This window comes from Zingiber officinale, chromosome 7B (genome assembly GCF_018446385.1).
Source record: "Zingiber officinale cultivar Zhangliang chromosome 7B, Zo_v1.1, whole genome shotgun sequence".
Classification (NCBI taxonomy): domain Eukaryota; kingdom Viridiplantae; phylum Streptophyta; class Magnoliopsida; order Zingiberales; family Zingiberaceae; genus Zingiber; species Zingiber officinale.
Window position 1 is genome coordinate 110,119,066 of NC_055999.1, and position 16,044 is coordinate 110,135,109.

At 34.7% G+C, this 16,044-nt stretch overlaps 2 protein-coding genes across 2 annotated transcripts; both read left to right on the forward strand.

Moving 5' to 3' along the window:
- The first annotated feature begins 1,064 nt into the window (after window positions 1-1,064).
- Window positions 1,065-7,727, forward strand: LOC122006875 (high mobility group B protein 15-like). Its single transcript, XM_042562552.1, has 7 exons — window positions 1,065-1,223; window positions 1,667-1,850; window positions 4,518-4,596; window positions 5,706-5,847; window positions 5,931-6,041; window positions 6,918-7,312; window positions 7,392-7,727. Exons 1-7 carry the CDS (start codon window positions 1,217-1,219, stop codon window positions 7,686-7,688), a joined length of 1,215 nt encoding a protein of 404 aa, XP_042418486.1. The 5' UTR covers window positions 1,065-1,216; the 3' UTR covers window positions 7,689-7,727.
- Window positions 7,728-13,384: 5,657 nt separating this feature from the next.
- Window positions 13,385-15,657, forward strand: LOC122006876 (beta-1,4-mannosyl-glycoprotein 4-beta-N-acetylglucosaminyltransferase-like). The gene is made up of 2 exons (XM_042562553.1): window positions 13,385-13,816; window positions 14,101-15,657. The coding sequence occupies exons 1-2, from the start codon at window positions 13,748-13,750 to the stop codon at window positions 15,196-15,198; spliced, it is 1,167 nt and encodes a 388-aa protein (XP_042418487.1). The 5' UTR covers window positions 13,385-13,747; the 3' UTR covers window positions 15,199-15,657.
- The last annotated feature ends 387 nt before the right edge of the window (window positions 15,658-16,044 follow it).

Here is a 16,044-nt window from a genome sequence, read left to right on the forward strand (position 1 = left end):
CTTAATAAAGTTAATAAGCACAGCAAACTATGAATTCTTTCCATTTTTCATGTCCCATGATTTCTTACATCTATACAAGGCATAAAAATGATAGATAAATAATTTAAATAAGTATAAATCCTTTTTATATTTTTAAATATTTTTTTAATAAATAATAATAATTTTGAACCGTAAACTAAATCATAACTAACTGTTTTGAATCATGATCTATAAGTGTCGACATTCTTAAAATCATCGAATATCATACCGTCAATTTCAAACTATTACCGATGGCTTCCTATTTCTTTTCTATCCATAGTTACTTGCTATCATTGTGGTCATAATGAGTTATCCTTCACATTCATAAAAAATTTGGAACCGTCACATTAATGACTCCCTTAGAGTTGGTCTTACGAATATAGAGGGAAATAAATATAGGTATACAATTGAAAGCGTATGACTAGGACACTAATCCCAGATAATGATATTTCGATGATCGAATCTTAGACCTCTTGATCATAAAATCATGTGCCCCCATTTGTACTCTGCCCTGAGGGCATTCCCCTTCACATTCACAAACAAGAGGTTGTGTGCCGATATCGATCCATCCATATACTACTACTTACACAAAGGTATATATATAACAAAGTCTTCTTACAAAAAGTCGTTAAAATGAAATGAGATCCTCTGGACCACCTTTCCTGATCCGTTCCGGGACCAGGAAAGATGGATTGGTGGGAGGTAAGGACCCCCATATGTTAAATAGGTGGGGATCATTACCTTCTACTAATACAAATGTTAGATCAAGGGATGTTCTAGTATTTACAGATCAGAGGATGCCTTCCCGTTAAATCAGGGTAAAAAAAATTAAAATTAAAATTGTTTTAGGGCATTTAAAAGTAGATGCTGTTTCTTGGGTAGATCTGAGAAATGTAAGAAACGAATTTAGAAAATAAATCGCGCAAATAAATATACACACCTACTACACTAGATACTGCATTATATTCTACGGGCAAAAACTACGAATCTACCCATACGTGTACCATCATTTTTATTGGAGGCAAAGAGATAAATCTAGCGGCGCCGACGAGGCTCCTTTCGAATATCCAATTCTACAAAAGGTAGAATATCCGGGTGGTTTCTGTTTGTCCATTTGTTTTCTCGGGAGCCGGTCGGCGCCTCTAAATCGCCCCGCAGCTTCACTACCCCGCAGTATGCTTTCACGGTGAAGGAGAGCATGAAAGGTAATTTTTTTGTTAGCATTCTTCTGCTCTTCTTATCATCTCACTTTTCTGGATTAGATCTTTGTTATAGTTTTAGGGTTGTGGTTCTTCTCCCTTGTAATTTCTTGCTGCGTGTGCATTTTATTTTTCGCATTTAACAGCAGTTGTGGAAAGATCAGAATGGTGTTAGTTATCACCAGGTTTTTCTTCTTTTTATTGATGACCTGAAGCTTAAAGTTTCTTCCTTTTTGGCTTGTGGATCTAATGGAGGTTGTTTCTTTGGTGGTATTCGTAATCGAGCAAAAGTTGTTTCATTTGAAACCCTATCCGGCTTTTAGGGCACAGTTCTGGACTTATTTTTACCCAGAAGGCACAGGCGAAGTGGGATTTAGAGTGCCATTTTGATTCTAGTTAATTTATTATTATTATTATTACTTGAGCTAATTTTGTCTTTGATGATGCAGTTAGAATGGAGGAAAATGAGAGGGGAGGCGAAGTTGCTGAGAAGGGCAAGTATGATTTGGAGACTGTGATGGTGGATCATCACTATCCTGAACCTTTGGCTAAGTATGAGGATGTCATTGCTGATCCGAAGTTGTTTACGGAAACTCTCGAGGATTTTCACTCCAGACTTGGGACAAAGTTAAGGTGTGACTACCTCCCTTCTTTTTTTGCTGAGTTTTCCTGGAGGAGAGGATTAAGAGGGAAATGAAACTAATTTTAAGTGAAAGGAAAAGAAAAGAAATAATTTTTCTCATTTTATTTCTAAGCAACTTCATTCTTAATTTTCTTGGACAGAAGGAAAAAGATAGAGCTATATTAATTAACTTTTTTTGTTAGATGCATAAACTTCATTTTCCTCTGTTTCCGCTTGATTTGGGTGGAAATGCGATAGAGGAATTGGACGGAATGAAATTCCTTCCTCTTCTCTATTACCTTCCAAATAAACAAGAGGAATCAATGATTTCATTTTTTTCTTCTTTCTTTCCTACTTCTGTTCAAGGAAACACAGTATGCATGCTTAGCTACTAGACCATTTTATTTTGCATGAGAGACTTTTTCTTGAATTATGAATCATCACATTGTTTAAGTTATAATAGAAATAAATGCATTGTTAAATTGACTGATCCTTGTATTAGAAAAACTTTATCAATGTCTTCACTAAGCCTTTATAACTTGATGCAATGACAAGGAATGTTAAATTTACCACTAAGAAACTAATGGGTCAAAGTTTGCTTCAAATAGAGTTATATTAGAATATCTTTATGGATTTCTAAGTAATTATGAGTACTAACCATGGTGGCCATAATAATTCTTGTCAAATTATGGTAACTTTTTTTTATAAAAAATATTCGATAACTATGTGTTGCCAAAAAACTTAGGAAGCTTTAAAATTTTATGAGTTTGAAAACAGTACGATTTTATCGTGGTTAAGTCATAGCAAGATATTTGTTTAGGGAAATAAGTTATTCATGTATAGGTTATTTGTTTGCCAAGTTTGTGGGTAATAGAATCCTTTCCAAGCTAGGACTACCTGAGTGAATATAACCTGGGTAGTGTAACAAGAACAAATTAGAAAACTGACCCTTAAACATTGACCTTAATGAGATGCAGAATCAAAGACATGCTTCTACACACTTTATGGATGAATTATATACCAAATTGATAAATGTTAAACAATAATCTCTAAGTGAGGCAAAATATAGAAATCAATTTGAAAATATTATAGGCGCTGTGAACATTCATGAAGGACCTTGTCGATCATTAACCAATTCATTGATGGATTTAACTTGAAATCCAAAGAGATGTTGAACTATTTATTCCTAGTTTATCATAAAAAGCCTATCATAAGCTGCAGACGTTTAATTCTATCTTAAGCAAAAGAAAACCTATTACGAAATCTGAGAGAGTGTGAATATAACCTTAGGCACAAATTTTCTCAAACCAAAAGCATATTAGTTTAAGATGAAAAAGAAGTAAAGAATCCAAAACTCACATCAACTTTTGTGCTTAAGGAAATAACACCTAAAAGTGTGTTATGATGAATTGGTCCCTATAAGAAGCATATCTGCACTTAGTGGTTACCAACATATTTTCTCACTTGGCAATCCTTCACAATAACAAACATTTAATTGAGCCACAAGATTCATCCTTAGAAAACCCCCGTAATAACTTGACCCCTTCAAACAAAAAACTTGCAGCTAACTACTGATCATGGCTTATGTTCATGGATTAAAATGCAGCATATGATCCTAAGAGACCAATAAATAAAGATGATAAACATGATAAGATAAGAACACGAGGCATCCTTTTTATCAGGCACAGTCACTGGATATGGTTCCTTGTTGAATCTTTGTAGTTACTTATTAGTCTAAAGCTCATCAACCTAGAGAGTGGATCTTCTTATCTACTTATTGGGACACATTTGAGACTTCACATTGCATGTTGAATTTTCTACAATTGCTAGACTACAATGGAACCAGCATAGTGTTGCTGCCTTATGTTAGTCACAACATTTTCAAAGTCATTGAGAAAGATTATAGAAGAGGAATAGGAAATCAATGAAGTTAATGTTCACATTCTCACATGGCGAAAGGATGAGTAGATATAACTATTCCTCATAGGAAGGGACATCCAAGAAAAAGATTCAAAACTATGATGATGTACCTCATTAGAAAGGCAATCAAAGGAAGATGGCAACAACATGCTAGGAGTTGAGTTCTCTGTTAGGAGGAATGCAAAAGAATTAGGAAGTTCTAAATTAAGAGGCCTTTTATTTTATGTTTCCTAAAAATTGTAAGATTTGAGTACCCAGTGCTATGTTGGTTCCCTTTTTTTTTTCCTCTCCTCCCTTTTCATCAAGTGTGGGCTTAACTGTTGGAGTGTTATATGTTTATGGGGATCCCTGTTGTATCTGGCCTGGGTAAGGTCTCTTACAATGGTGCTATTTCTGGTGATATTAATTAAATTATTGTTTAGGGCAATATGTGATTTTAGGTATATGTTATCTATTTATCAAGTTTATAGGGATTAAACTATTTTGTTTCCAAGTCATGTCATGGCTGGCCCTTTAACAGAAGATCCAACACCTCTTGTTGTCTCCATCTTCATTCTTAATTAAGTTTGGTTCTCTTCACGAGCTTTTGTTAGTTGTTTGACCTGGTGCTGGATTAAAGTACTTCATGAATTTATCTATTATCTTCGTTTAGTGGGTGTATACTTAAGCAACTTGATAGTTTCCTTTATGTATACTACTGATAGGTTATATATTGAACATAACCAGTAGCTAATCTTGTGATTTGTTTTCTTTCACAGGGTGCCAACTGTCGGGGGCAAGGAGCTTGACCTTCACTGTCTTTTTGTTGAGGTAACATCCCGGGGAGGCATTGAAAAGGTTAGCCATATTGAAACTTTTGCTCAAGAATTTAAAACTTTATACTGCATTCTGGCTAACTTATTATTGTTTGCTTGACACTGACAAGCACCATATCATTTCTGTGATGTTCTCTGGAAACTCATAAGAATAGTTGGTAAATTGCCTGAAGGATATATAGAATTGAAATCATTGTTTAATATATTATGATTAAATTAGACATTAAAAAGGGTATATCTCTGAGAGTGAATGATCACTTTCTAGTGTTTGACTGGAATGTATCCACAAGTGCAGGTAAGCCTTGGCCTGCAAATAGAAATGCTGTTTCCATGATTAAATATTTTTTAACATGTAAGTACTCCAGAATTTCATGCCAAGGACCATGAGCCCAGCTATGATTTAAACTGTATTCTCATTAATAAGGATGTTATCCCAACTTGTCATTCAACCAATGGGAATATTATAGAATGAGAGGTTGAAAAACTTTGCAGTTTGTTGGTTGTGAACAATTGCAGTAATAAAATACCTGGCAATTGGATATTTAAGTTGAGTATTAGTTCTCGATATGATAGCTCTGTTGGCTTCATGAGTCTGTTTTAGTTAGACAGATTCACAGAACAGAATGAACTACTCTTTCTTTTGTTTTCACATGCTGGCATTGCGTTTAAAATTGTTGTTAATGAAAATATTTCTTCTCTTTGTTGAGAGTTTTTTTGTTAAATTTCTGTTTCCTTGGGGAAATTTGTTTAAAAAACCTGGAATATTGTTACTTTTCGAGGCCTTGATCAAGATTTATGTTGATCGTTGCCAACAACAAAATAATATTTTGAAATTCTGCATGTATTGCATCTATTTTTTTTGTCTGACAGATATTGCACCATTGGTTCATGTAACTGCATTATGTTCATTGAATGATTATTCGAGAATTTATTGGTGTTAAATCATTATTTTAAGTATTTGACTAGGAAAATACAGTGATAACAATTGAACAATTCTATTTTGTTAATGAAGGCAATGAGTTACTTCGACTCCTTGTCTGCATGAAAACCGACTGACTCGTTTTCTCTTTTCTTTTGGTTGTTTAGCACCACTTAAACTAATAATAGGTTATTATTGTTATTTGGCCACAGGTAATTGAAGATCGGAAATTGAAAGAAGTAACTTCTGCTTTTACTTTCTCATCCACTACCACAAGTGCATCTTACTTAGTTCGCAAAAACTACATGTCTTTGCTGCGTAATTATGAGCAAGTATATTTCTTTCGATCATCAGGTTAGACCTTCCAGTTTGTTTGCATATGCATTAATGTGTCACAGGGCAATTGTCCTGTATCTCAACATGTTCTTGTCTTATAGCTTCCATGAACATGAGCTCGGCAACATCAGGTCTGACGGAGAGATCCTTGGAAGAAATAGAACCATCTTCTGAAACTCAGGCTATTTCACAAAAACGAAGGAGAAAAAATCGTGAGTTTGATTATCTTATTCATATTTTGCACAGGCAACTTGCACACTACTAATGCCTATGGACTCATGCATTCGGGTGAGTGTTTTCTAGGGGATCATGACAGACATTTAAAGATTAGGCATACCTTTACATTAGTTGAGGAATTCAACCCTCCACCTCTTGTATGGATCTGACACGCGCTAACCAAATTACACACAAGTTTATGTTGAAGTTGTAAATGCACGATAAAGTTGGTTTCAATGAAAACCTTCTTATTCGTTTCTTTTAGCTCTATTAGGGCATAATGATAAGATGTGATTAATTTGTGATTATGTGATTGAAATGAAGAAGAGCCTCTGGAGATTTTTGTGCCCCTAAGCTCTTTGAATTTTTTTTTATTAGATTATAGTATGATATGAAAAAGAGTTAGTAGCAAAGATGAGAATGTTAAGATCCTTGATATAGCTTCAATAGTTGAAAAGACGATTAGAAGATAGATTAAGATGATAGAAACATGTTAGAGTTAAATGCGTAAACGGTCATGAGAGATAACATGTGCTCTAGGTAATGTAAAAAGTGATTTAAGAATCTAAGGGATCTGAGTAGTTCAATGATGACTAAGATGGTCGGGACTAATATGATTTATTGTAGTATCTCTTCAAACATTCAACTCCTTTGATTAAGTAAAAATTATCAACTATCGCATATCGAAAATTATGCTGACTAAACACCTGGTGAGAAGAGGCCAATAAATAGATTGTTGTTTTATATCAACGAGACACTGATTCTAAATTATATTTTATTAATTTTTTTTCTCATTTGGTATTCTTTTTTTGTGACGATAGGAAGCTTTTGCCTCCACTAGTTGGCGTAACTACCTTTTACCCTATCTCCAGGTTTGGCATCCTCATCTCCTTATCAAAAAGTTGTTGGAGTAATCGATGGAAAATTTGAGCAGGGTTACTTTGTGACTGTTACTATCGGAGCAGAAAAACTCAAAGGTGTTCTCTATCACATTCCTAGACAGACTGACATGCAACTAACAAAGCATGCGGAGGTTGTCGACAATAGCAACCTTGAGAGCCGGAATGGTGGCCGTGCTAGAAAGAAGAAGATTAGTAAAAGCAGCCCACATCATCCAAAATCAAAACCAAAACCAAACAACAGTGGATACCCTTTATTCTTTGCCGAGCAGCAGGCGAAACTTAAGCCACTCTATCCTAGAAAGGGCCGAGAAATCAATAAAATGATTCGGGACTTGTGGAGCAAATTACCAGAGAGCGAGAAGGATGTAAGAAACTATCAACAACTGAAACATTTTTTTGCGAGGGATATTGAACCCCCAAGAAGTAATCTATTTTACATTTCAGGTATATCAGGACATGCAGAGCTATAGAACTGAGATAGCAAACAGGGAAAAACTGAAGTCAAGCCAAATAATTGATGCGGCATCGATGGCACATTCTCCAGCTGAACCAAAGATCCTGCAAGATGCAGGCCAAAAAATTGCAAACAAAGAAGATAATTTAATTTTGAGTAATGAGAATGATTCCAGTTCTGAAACTCGTGACTCTGCAGGAAAATTTTCGGAGGATGATTCTGATATTGAGGCATATCCAGAGTTTGGTGGAACACCTATTACAAGTAGATACCAAATGCGAAAGTGAGTGTGATGCTTGTCCTTGCAGGAAACATGACTATAATTATGAAAAGGATTTGAAGACGACCGACCATTTTGCGCCTCATGCCTAGATCCTAACTGGGGCTTAAGAATTCTTTTGCAGTTCTCTTTCCATTTCAAGTGTAAACTTTCAGTTGTAATATAACCTAGTTAGGGATGTGCTACTGTTGGATTAGTTTTGAGGTGAATGTCCATCTTAGTTTACTACCTTGTTAAACACTGTTTAATCATGATTGTGTAGAACTCGTCTTCTTGTCGAAATGTGGATGGTTTTGTAGCATGTCAGCATTGTTCATCTTTGAGAATCTGGTAACATCCAAACAAAACCATGATATTCCAATCTGTTCACAATCTCCAATTGTTCATGGCAATATTAGCACAATGATTTACTCATCCATTTAAGACTGAAGGAGGACTGAACCTTGTGGGTTTTGAGGTCAGTAAGTAGATCAAACTGATCTTTTACCTGCATTTGATTTGGACTGAACAAGTATCTGATATCGAAATATGAAGTTGTGCATTGCTTTAATTGACAACTGGAAATGCCATCGAGCAGCAGCAGCAGTCTTTGTATTTAACATGAAAAGCCTGCAAGCTTCCACAAAGTTGCATAAGCAAGCCCGAAGACGAAAGATGCAATGGGGAAGGCAGCCAATCCTTCGCTCATAAGATGGCTCGAGTTCACGAAGCTTGAGAGGGAGATTGTAGAACTATGTCCCTCATATGGGTCAGTTCAGATCTCTTAGTCGGTAATTCTTGGTCTCATCCCGGTTCTCTACACATTTCGACAGACAAGATCCTTTGGTCCGCATTTTACGGATAAGAGAATGGACCACATAAATTAATTGGTTGATTTAGATGAACCTTACCAATTTAGAAGATGGGATTCATCTAAATTAATCAATCAATGTAGTGAAGTGCAGTCCAGAGGATCTAATGTCTTTTATCTAGAAAATTCCTTCAAAAAAAAAAATCATCTAATTTGTCTCAATTTCATGCGAAAATTGTATTTCTTTTTTTTACAATTTTTACTGTTTCAATGTATTTAATTGGGTTTTTTTTTTCTAACTTTGATTCATGAAAAAAAACCAATTAAATACATTGATATGGTAAAAAAATATGAAAAAAATATAATTTATGCATGGAATTGAGATAAATTAAATGACAATTTTTTCGGATAAATTCACTAGATGAAAGACATCCAAAATGTTATAACTAGAGGATCTCCATATGGGTTAAAAAAAGATAATATATGACAAAAAAAAAATATGAAGAAATTTCGGTGCATAAAGGGCACAGTCTAGAGCATACTAAAAACTTGTTTTTTTTAATATACTAAAGCAGATAATATTGTAAAGGAAAGACATTAATCAAAACATAAAAGTATTATGACAACTGAATTATCAAAATGTTTAGATTAAAACGTCTTAATATCTTTTCTAATGATCACAAATTAATCACAATCGAAAAGTAAAGAGAAGAATGTACTAGGAACACAATGAATATTTTATATGGTTATTTTGATTACTAAAAGACAATCCATATATCCTTATTTAGGAAAGTCGTCATGGTGTTTTATCTTAAACATTTTGATGCCCCTTTCAAGTGCATTAATTAAATTGCAAGATTAATGATACGGAGCAGTTAAGTCTGGAGTTTTGGGACCGTTATGATAAGTAATTATAGATAGATAAATTTTGAGAGTTCATAATTTTTGACTTGGATTAAATCATGTGACTTTTAACCTATCAAATCGAAATCTATTATTAATTTTAAATTCCAAAAAATATCATTTAAAATTTATTCGGGAGCTCTAAATAATTTGTTTTTTAAAGATTATTTTTATTTTTTTAAATAGTTAGAGTTTTGAGACTATCTAACTATTTATTAAGTCAATGTTAGAGCAATTGTTGTCTTATTAGAAAACTTTTCTAAAGTTTCTTTTTCCAAAAGATATATGTTCAAGGATTTCAATAGGTTTGCTGAGTCAACTCAGGATTGATTTTTTTCAAGAAATTAGTTAAATATTTTATTAAGAATCTAATTTTTATGAAATTTCACGTCCGCACACAATTCAACATGATTTAATACAATCTAAATTCTAAATTTGCACCCCTCTCCTCGTATATTTATTTACATTCTCAATACATATGAATCAATATAAATTAATCAACATGTTTTAAAATTTTTAATATGGAACTAAAGTCTCATTCATAATAAAATTTTATATTTCTTTTATTTTTTATTTATTTATATATATCCAACAATAATTTAGATTGATGATATTAAAAAATATACATTTGTCGACCTTATGTATAAGATCAAGTGTAGTCGTGCTTATATTACACTACTGTATAGATATGATACACCTTATCAAATCCAATTTATGAGCTTAATCAAATGACAAGTCGACGGAAGACCGTCTTGGGACACGTTTACAACTTTGAGGGTGGAATCAAAATTGAATGATTTTTTCCAAGAAATTAGCCAAATATAAATATTATGAATCAAAAGGACAAGTGGAAGGAAGACAAAGTCTTGGGACACGTTTACAACTTTGATTGTGGAATTAAAATTGAACAAGTTTAGGCAAGTCATGAAAGCTCAAATACCAATTGGACTTTGTCAAATTAGCATTATATTAAATTGCCACGTGCAATTTTCAAAAGTCTCTTATTTATTAAAAAGACAATTTTTAAAAAAAAATTAAAAACAAATTGTATTTTACTGAATATGATAGTAAAATCTAGTTAAAAAAACATTATATTATATTATATTATATTATATTATATTATATTTATTTAAGGTTATATTTTCATTCCATTGTTTGAGTTGGTGAAGTGGACTTATTAAATAGGTTAGTCCTTACGTTGGGCGAAATAAAACAAGTGTCTTGCTCGACCAACTCAGATAGACAGACTAATTTCTTGCTTAGTTTAACTAACCATTTTGGGTAGATTGAATAGTCTGATCAACCAATTCGTTTAGACCAATTGTTCCACTTGATTGGTATATAAATATATTACTTGACTAGACCTGATCAATCTGCTTAACTCAATTGATCCTCTTGAATCACTTGACTTGATTTGACCTAACCATCCCATTTCACATTTAGATTCAATTAGTTCACCTACCCAACCAATCCACCCCATTTGACCCATCCCATTCCGCATATAGATTCAATCAGTTCGCCTACCCAACCAATCAGTTTAACTAACCATTTTGGCTCGCCGAAGTTGACCAACACGACCAACTCACATAGCCTGCTGAATCAGTGCACGTCTAACTTACTTGGTTAATCAACCGGGGAGGATCGATGGAGAATTGACTTCCACTCCTTACTATTTAAAGTCACTCATGTAAGTCTTTTTCATAGAGTGATTATCATGTGAATTATTTCTTCATTAATTGTCGATACAAAACAAAGATTTATATCAAGACACTACCAAAAAAAAAAAATGTCATCAAATTCAATTTCTTTGTGACAAATTATTTTTGTTATCAAATTAGTCCCCAAATACAAAAAAAAATAATCAAAACTAATTCATTTATACAATTTATCTTGTTAATACAATCCAAGCCAATACATTTATAAACATGTTTACAACAAATTCAATTAACACATCCTATTTAACATTATCACATCTTATTACACATCCTAATTAATATTATCAAACATATTATTACACATCCTATTTAACATATATATACATATCCTATTAATATTCGAAATCCAATCTACAATAATACAAGTCTAACGTTGTCAATTCATAGCCTTATAAAAAAAAGAAGTAAAGAGAAGCATATGCATACAAGTCATAATATATGTAAAAATATCCAACACTTCAAGAAATTAAACATGTGAATTCAAAAGAGGTACTGCACATACATCAGCTCACCTTTTTCTTCTACAAAAATTTTCTTGTCCATCCAATATTTTTTTCCTACATCAAAATAAATAAACAAATAAAACAGATAATTTTTAATCAAAAAAATAATTACTTAAACTAACCAAAAAAATAATTACTCAAACAATTATCTATTTATATATAAATGATTTTACTTCTATGGGAATTAAAAGTTCAAAAACTCATAAATACATAAGAACATAAAAATATAATACAAATGATTATCCAATAGGATTTATTAAAATCTAAACATTTTACTAAAAAGACAAGTGCAAGCAATATGTCAAATCATTAACAAAAGTTCTTCCAAATATTTAATCAATTTATTTCCTTCTTATTTGAACAAACAAAGTCTTGACATAAAAAATCAGGACTTCAAATGCAATAAAAGAAATTACAAGTACTCGATTATCCCTTTTAATGGAAAAACAAGATAGAAAGAATTTGGAAAATGGAAAAGATATTTGGCATTGTCATTTTAACTTCTCAAATTTTTTTTATGTAACTGATAATTAATCTAATAATAAGAGAAAAATATTTAAACTATTTTACATAAGGAAAAGGAAAAATTGGAAGAAAAAAAATTCAAACAATCTTAAACTTTCTATTCGATCATGATTGAACAAAGCATTACCATTTATCGTCCTTAAACAATCTTAAACTTCCTATTTGAGCACGATTGAATAAAGCATTACAATTTATGTCCTTGGAATATTCAAACATTACATATAAATTTAAAAGTAGTTGATTGAAATTTTAGACAACTATACATGCTCAGTTAGTACACATAAAAATAGTGATGATGAATTATATTAAAAACAGTTTGATGCATGCATCATCATACATGTGCAATAAGTTGGCTATTTTAGTGTGAATTATTTTAATTTTTAAATTCGGTGCATATTTTTACATTAATTAACTAATTGAAAGAATATGTATAATTTTATTAAGTTCTTCAGTAATTATCACATTATTTTATATTTTTTATTTTTCTTACAAAAACTCTACTCACAGCTGTGAACTTTTACACTAAAAAAATTATCTCATTTTATTTATTCATTGTCACCTTGCCAATAATAATAATAATATATGTACGCGATCTCAAATTAGATTTTAAGGCTTGATCAATTTATGATTTGGAGTCACTTTATTCATTATCAGTTTGATTAATCACAAACATTTGATATTAGTTCCAAATAGTCTGAGCATTTGAGATCTCACTCCACTTTTAACTCGCATAGATGTCTCTTGTACCATCACAACACCAAGGTTTTATGTCACCATCTAGGGGATCATCAGTGGGGCGCGCCTGATTTAAGGTAACGATCGTTACGAGTTCCAATAGATGAAGCGTAGTGTTGACTAAGGAATGTGGCCATGAGTTGAAGATGGTGGAGCAAGTGAGGCAAGTGGCCTCCGATCCTGTTACGATTCTATCGATCCTGTTCCGATCCTACCGATCCTGCTGTGATTCTGCTGCAAAACTCGATTCTGCACGATCCTGGATCGATTTTGGGTCTTAGGATCGTAGGATCGTACGATCGTACGATCCGGATCGTGATTTTGTAAACTATGATTTGATATGACATCTAAATTGACATAATGCTAATTTTATACAAATTTAATATCATGATAATTTTATGTGATTTTATCATTTATTTTTCATTTTAAAGCAAAATCATACATTCATAATGCGGCTTCCCATTATAAAAGACCAAGTCCCGCACAGAATTTGTCAACGGACAGGTAGATAGACAGATACACACGGACACACCCATGGAGAAGCAACCGCGTTGCGATCTCCGAAGCAGTCAAGCATCGACACCACCCTCCATTAACAACGCGCCGCGCTCCGCCGCACTCTTCCTTCCACCACCACTCCTCCTCCTCCTCCTCCTCTTCCTTATAAGAACCCCCCTCCCCCTCGTGGTTGTTACCTCGAATAACTTGCCAGCAGAGAAAGAGGATATTCTTCAAGAGGTGGAGAAAGAGAGGATTAGGAAGAGGATAGAATTGAGGCGGCAGCCGGCAGGTGATCGAATTGATTAGCGCTCTTGTTCCAGTCTATTTCGGATAGAAAGGCGAATCTTTGTGAGCAAAAATTTGCTCTTTTTCGTTTGGGGGTTGGCTTCTTCAGATGCCGGAGGCAGGCTGCCCTTATTGCTCCAAGAAGAAGGATGTTATCTGCGGGAATGTCTGCGGAGGGGTAATACTCTTTTCTCGTCTCTAGATTTCGTAGATCTGAATTTTCGTCTCTTTTTTCTCTCTTCAAATGTGTTTTTTTTTTCTTTCTTTCTTGTAATCGTGTGGTATTCGATCTCCTATGCACCTTGGAAACCCTAGATTGGCATGCTTCTCTAGCTTATTGAGTCCAGTTCATCCAATCGATCAATTTCACAATTTTAGGGTTCCGTAGCGCCATTGTAGCTGTAAGATTCTTTATCGTCTGTATATTTTTCATTGACATTTTAAGTTTACGCTTTAATGCAGGCTTCAAAAGCAGCTCTGAGCATGTCGCGGCTGAGATGCGCACTCAGTAGATTCGATCTCAAGATATTGTTGCTTCTCCTGGTTGGTGCCCCCATTCTTGTATTCATCATCTATGCCCATGGCCAGAAGATCACCTACTTCCTTCGTCCGCTGTGGGAAGCCCCTCCGAAACCCTTCCGAATGATACCCCATTACTACCACGAGAATGTCCCGATGGAGAACCTGTGCAAGCTCCATGGTTGGGGCATTAGGGAAATTCCGAGGCGCGTCTTCGATGCCATCTTGTTTAGCAATGAACTCGACATCCTTGAAGTCAGGTGGAACGAGCTTAGCCCTTATGTGTCAGAGTTTATTCTCCTCGAGTCCAATTCGACATTCACCGGCTTGAGGAAGCCCCTTGTTTTCGCAAAGAATCGCCAGCGTTTCAAGTTCATAGAGTCACGACTGACCTATGGAACTGTTGGGGGAAGATTTGTGAAAGGTGAGAATCCTTTTGTGGAAGAGTCCTACCAGCGAGTTGCATTGGATCAGCTTCTCAGGATTGCCGGCATCACTGATGATGACTTGTTGATCATGTCCGATGTGGATGAGATCCCTAGTGGTCACACAATCAACCTACTCAGGTGGTGCGACGAGATACCGGAGAAACTTCATCTCCAGCTCCGCAACTACCTCTACTCTTTTGAGTTCTACCTTGATGATGATAGCTGGAGGGCTTCAGTTCACCGGTACAGAACTGGGAAGACCAGATATGCTCATTTCCGCCATTCCGATGATTTGTTAGCTGATTCCGGGTGGCACTGCAGCTTCTGCTTCCGACACATTAGTGAATTCATTTTCAAAATGAAAGCGTACAGCCATGTTGATCGTGTTAGGTTTGCCCATTACTTGAATCCTGCAAGAATTCAAGGTGTCATATGCCGTGGAGCAGACCTTTTCGACATGCTGCCTGAGGAGCACACTTTCCAGAAGATCATTGCCAAGTTGGGACCCATTCCTAGTTCATACTCCGCCGTCAATCTTCCAGGATACCTAATTCAGAACGCCAAGAAATTCAGATACCTTCTTCCGGGAAACTGCAAACGAGAACGCGGCTAGGTGAATTCCTGGCCCTTACCATTGAGAATGTCGAAGTACCATCCATGAACTGCAGAGTGTAGGCTCGAAATGGAGATTTCTTTCTTGCGAGTGGATGAGTTTTGCGAAGCGCCGGGCGAGCACTGGGCTTCTCATGCCACTACCCTTCAACCACATTACTTTTGATGAGATTGTAGTTTCATCCACCCGCTCAATGAGACCAGTTCATTGTAAGTATCATGGGAGATTGTCCATTTCTTCCTCCTCTCGGTATGTGATACTGTATCTCAATTTTGTAGGCCCAGAATGAGTGACATTTACATAATTCTTATTTCCGGGATTCAGTTTTCGGTCTGAATCAGTTAATTCATTCATTCTTTCTGTCAGCTGACCTCATTTTCTCTGTAAACTATGTGTGATTGTAATACACTGATTTGGTTGAATTCTCCATATGCATTGGTTGCTTGTTTCAGATTCAAAGGCTGAGCCTTTCACTTTTCAGATGCCATATTGGTCAGTAAACCCCAATGTTATGACAATAGTAGTAGCTTAAGAGATCTGATTATGATCGCCCTCGATAGATATAACCTAGTATTGAGTTCAATAGATATAACCCGGAGAGGTCCCCGGATGAGGGTTATCACATTTTGCAACAATAGTATTGAGTTCAATAGAGGAATAAGATCTCTAGTCGCATGGAAATAGTTAAGAGTAACACTTTAGTAGTTATAATCTCGCTTTTGTAAGGAGTTGAAACTCCAACTCGAAGGACCATAAGATGGGTCTATGTTAGGTTTGCACGGTCTTAAAATTTTACTTTGATTGCCTAGGAATCCCTCATTTTGGTTCATGTTGGGCTCGCGGGAG

What these genes read in the sequence shown, in the direction of transcription:
- LOC122006876 (XM_042562553.1), top strand. Translation starts at nt 13,748, where the DNA reads ATGCCGGAGGCAGGCTGCCCTTATTGCTCCAAGAAGAAGGATGTTATC. An exon ending in GCGGGAATGTCTGCGGAGGG is followed by an intron (nt 13,817 to 14,100) that starts GTAATACTCTTT and finishes GCTTTAATGCAG; the next exon opens with GCTTCAAAAGCAGCTCTGAG.
- LOC122006875 (XM_042562552.1), top strand. An exon ending in ATATTTCTTTCGATCATCAG is followed by an intron (nt 5,848 to 5,930) that starts GTTAGACCTTCC and finishes CTTGTCTTATAG; the next exon opens with CTTCCATGAACATGAGCTCG. An exon ending in AAAACGAAGGAGAAAAAATC is followed by an intron (nt 6,042 to 6,917) that starts GTGAGTTTGATT and finishes CCCTATCTCCAG; the next exon opens with GTTTGGCATCCTCATCTCCT.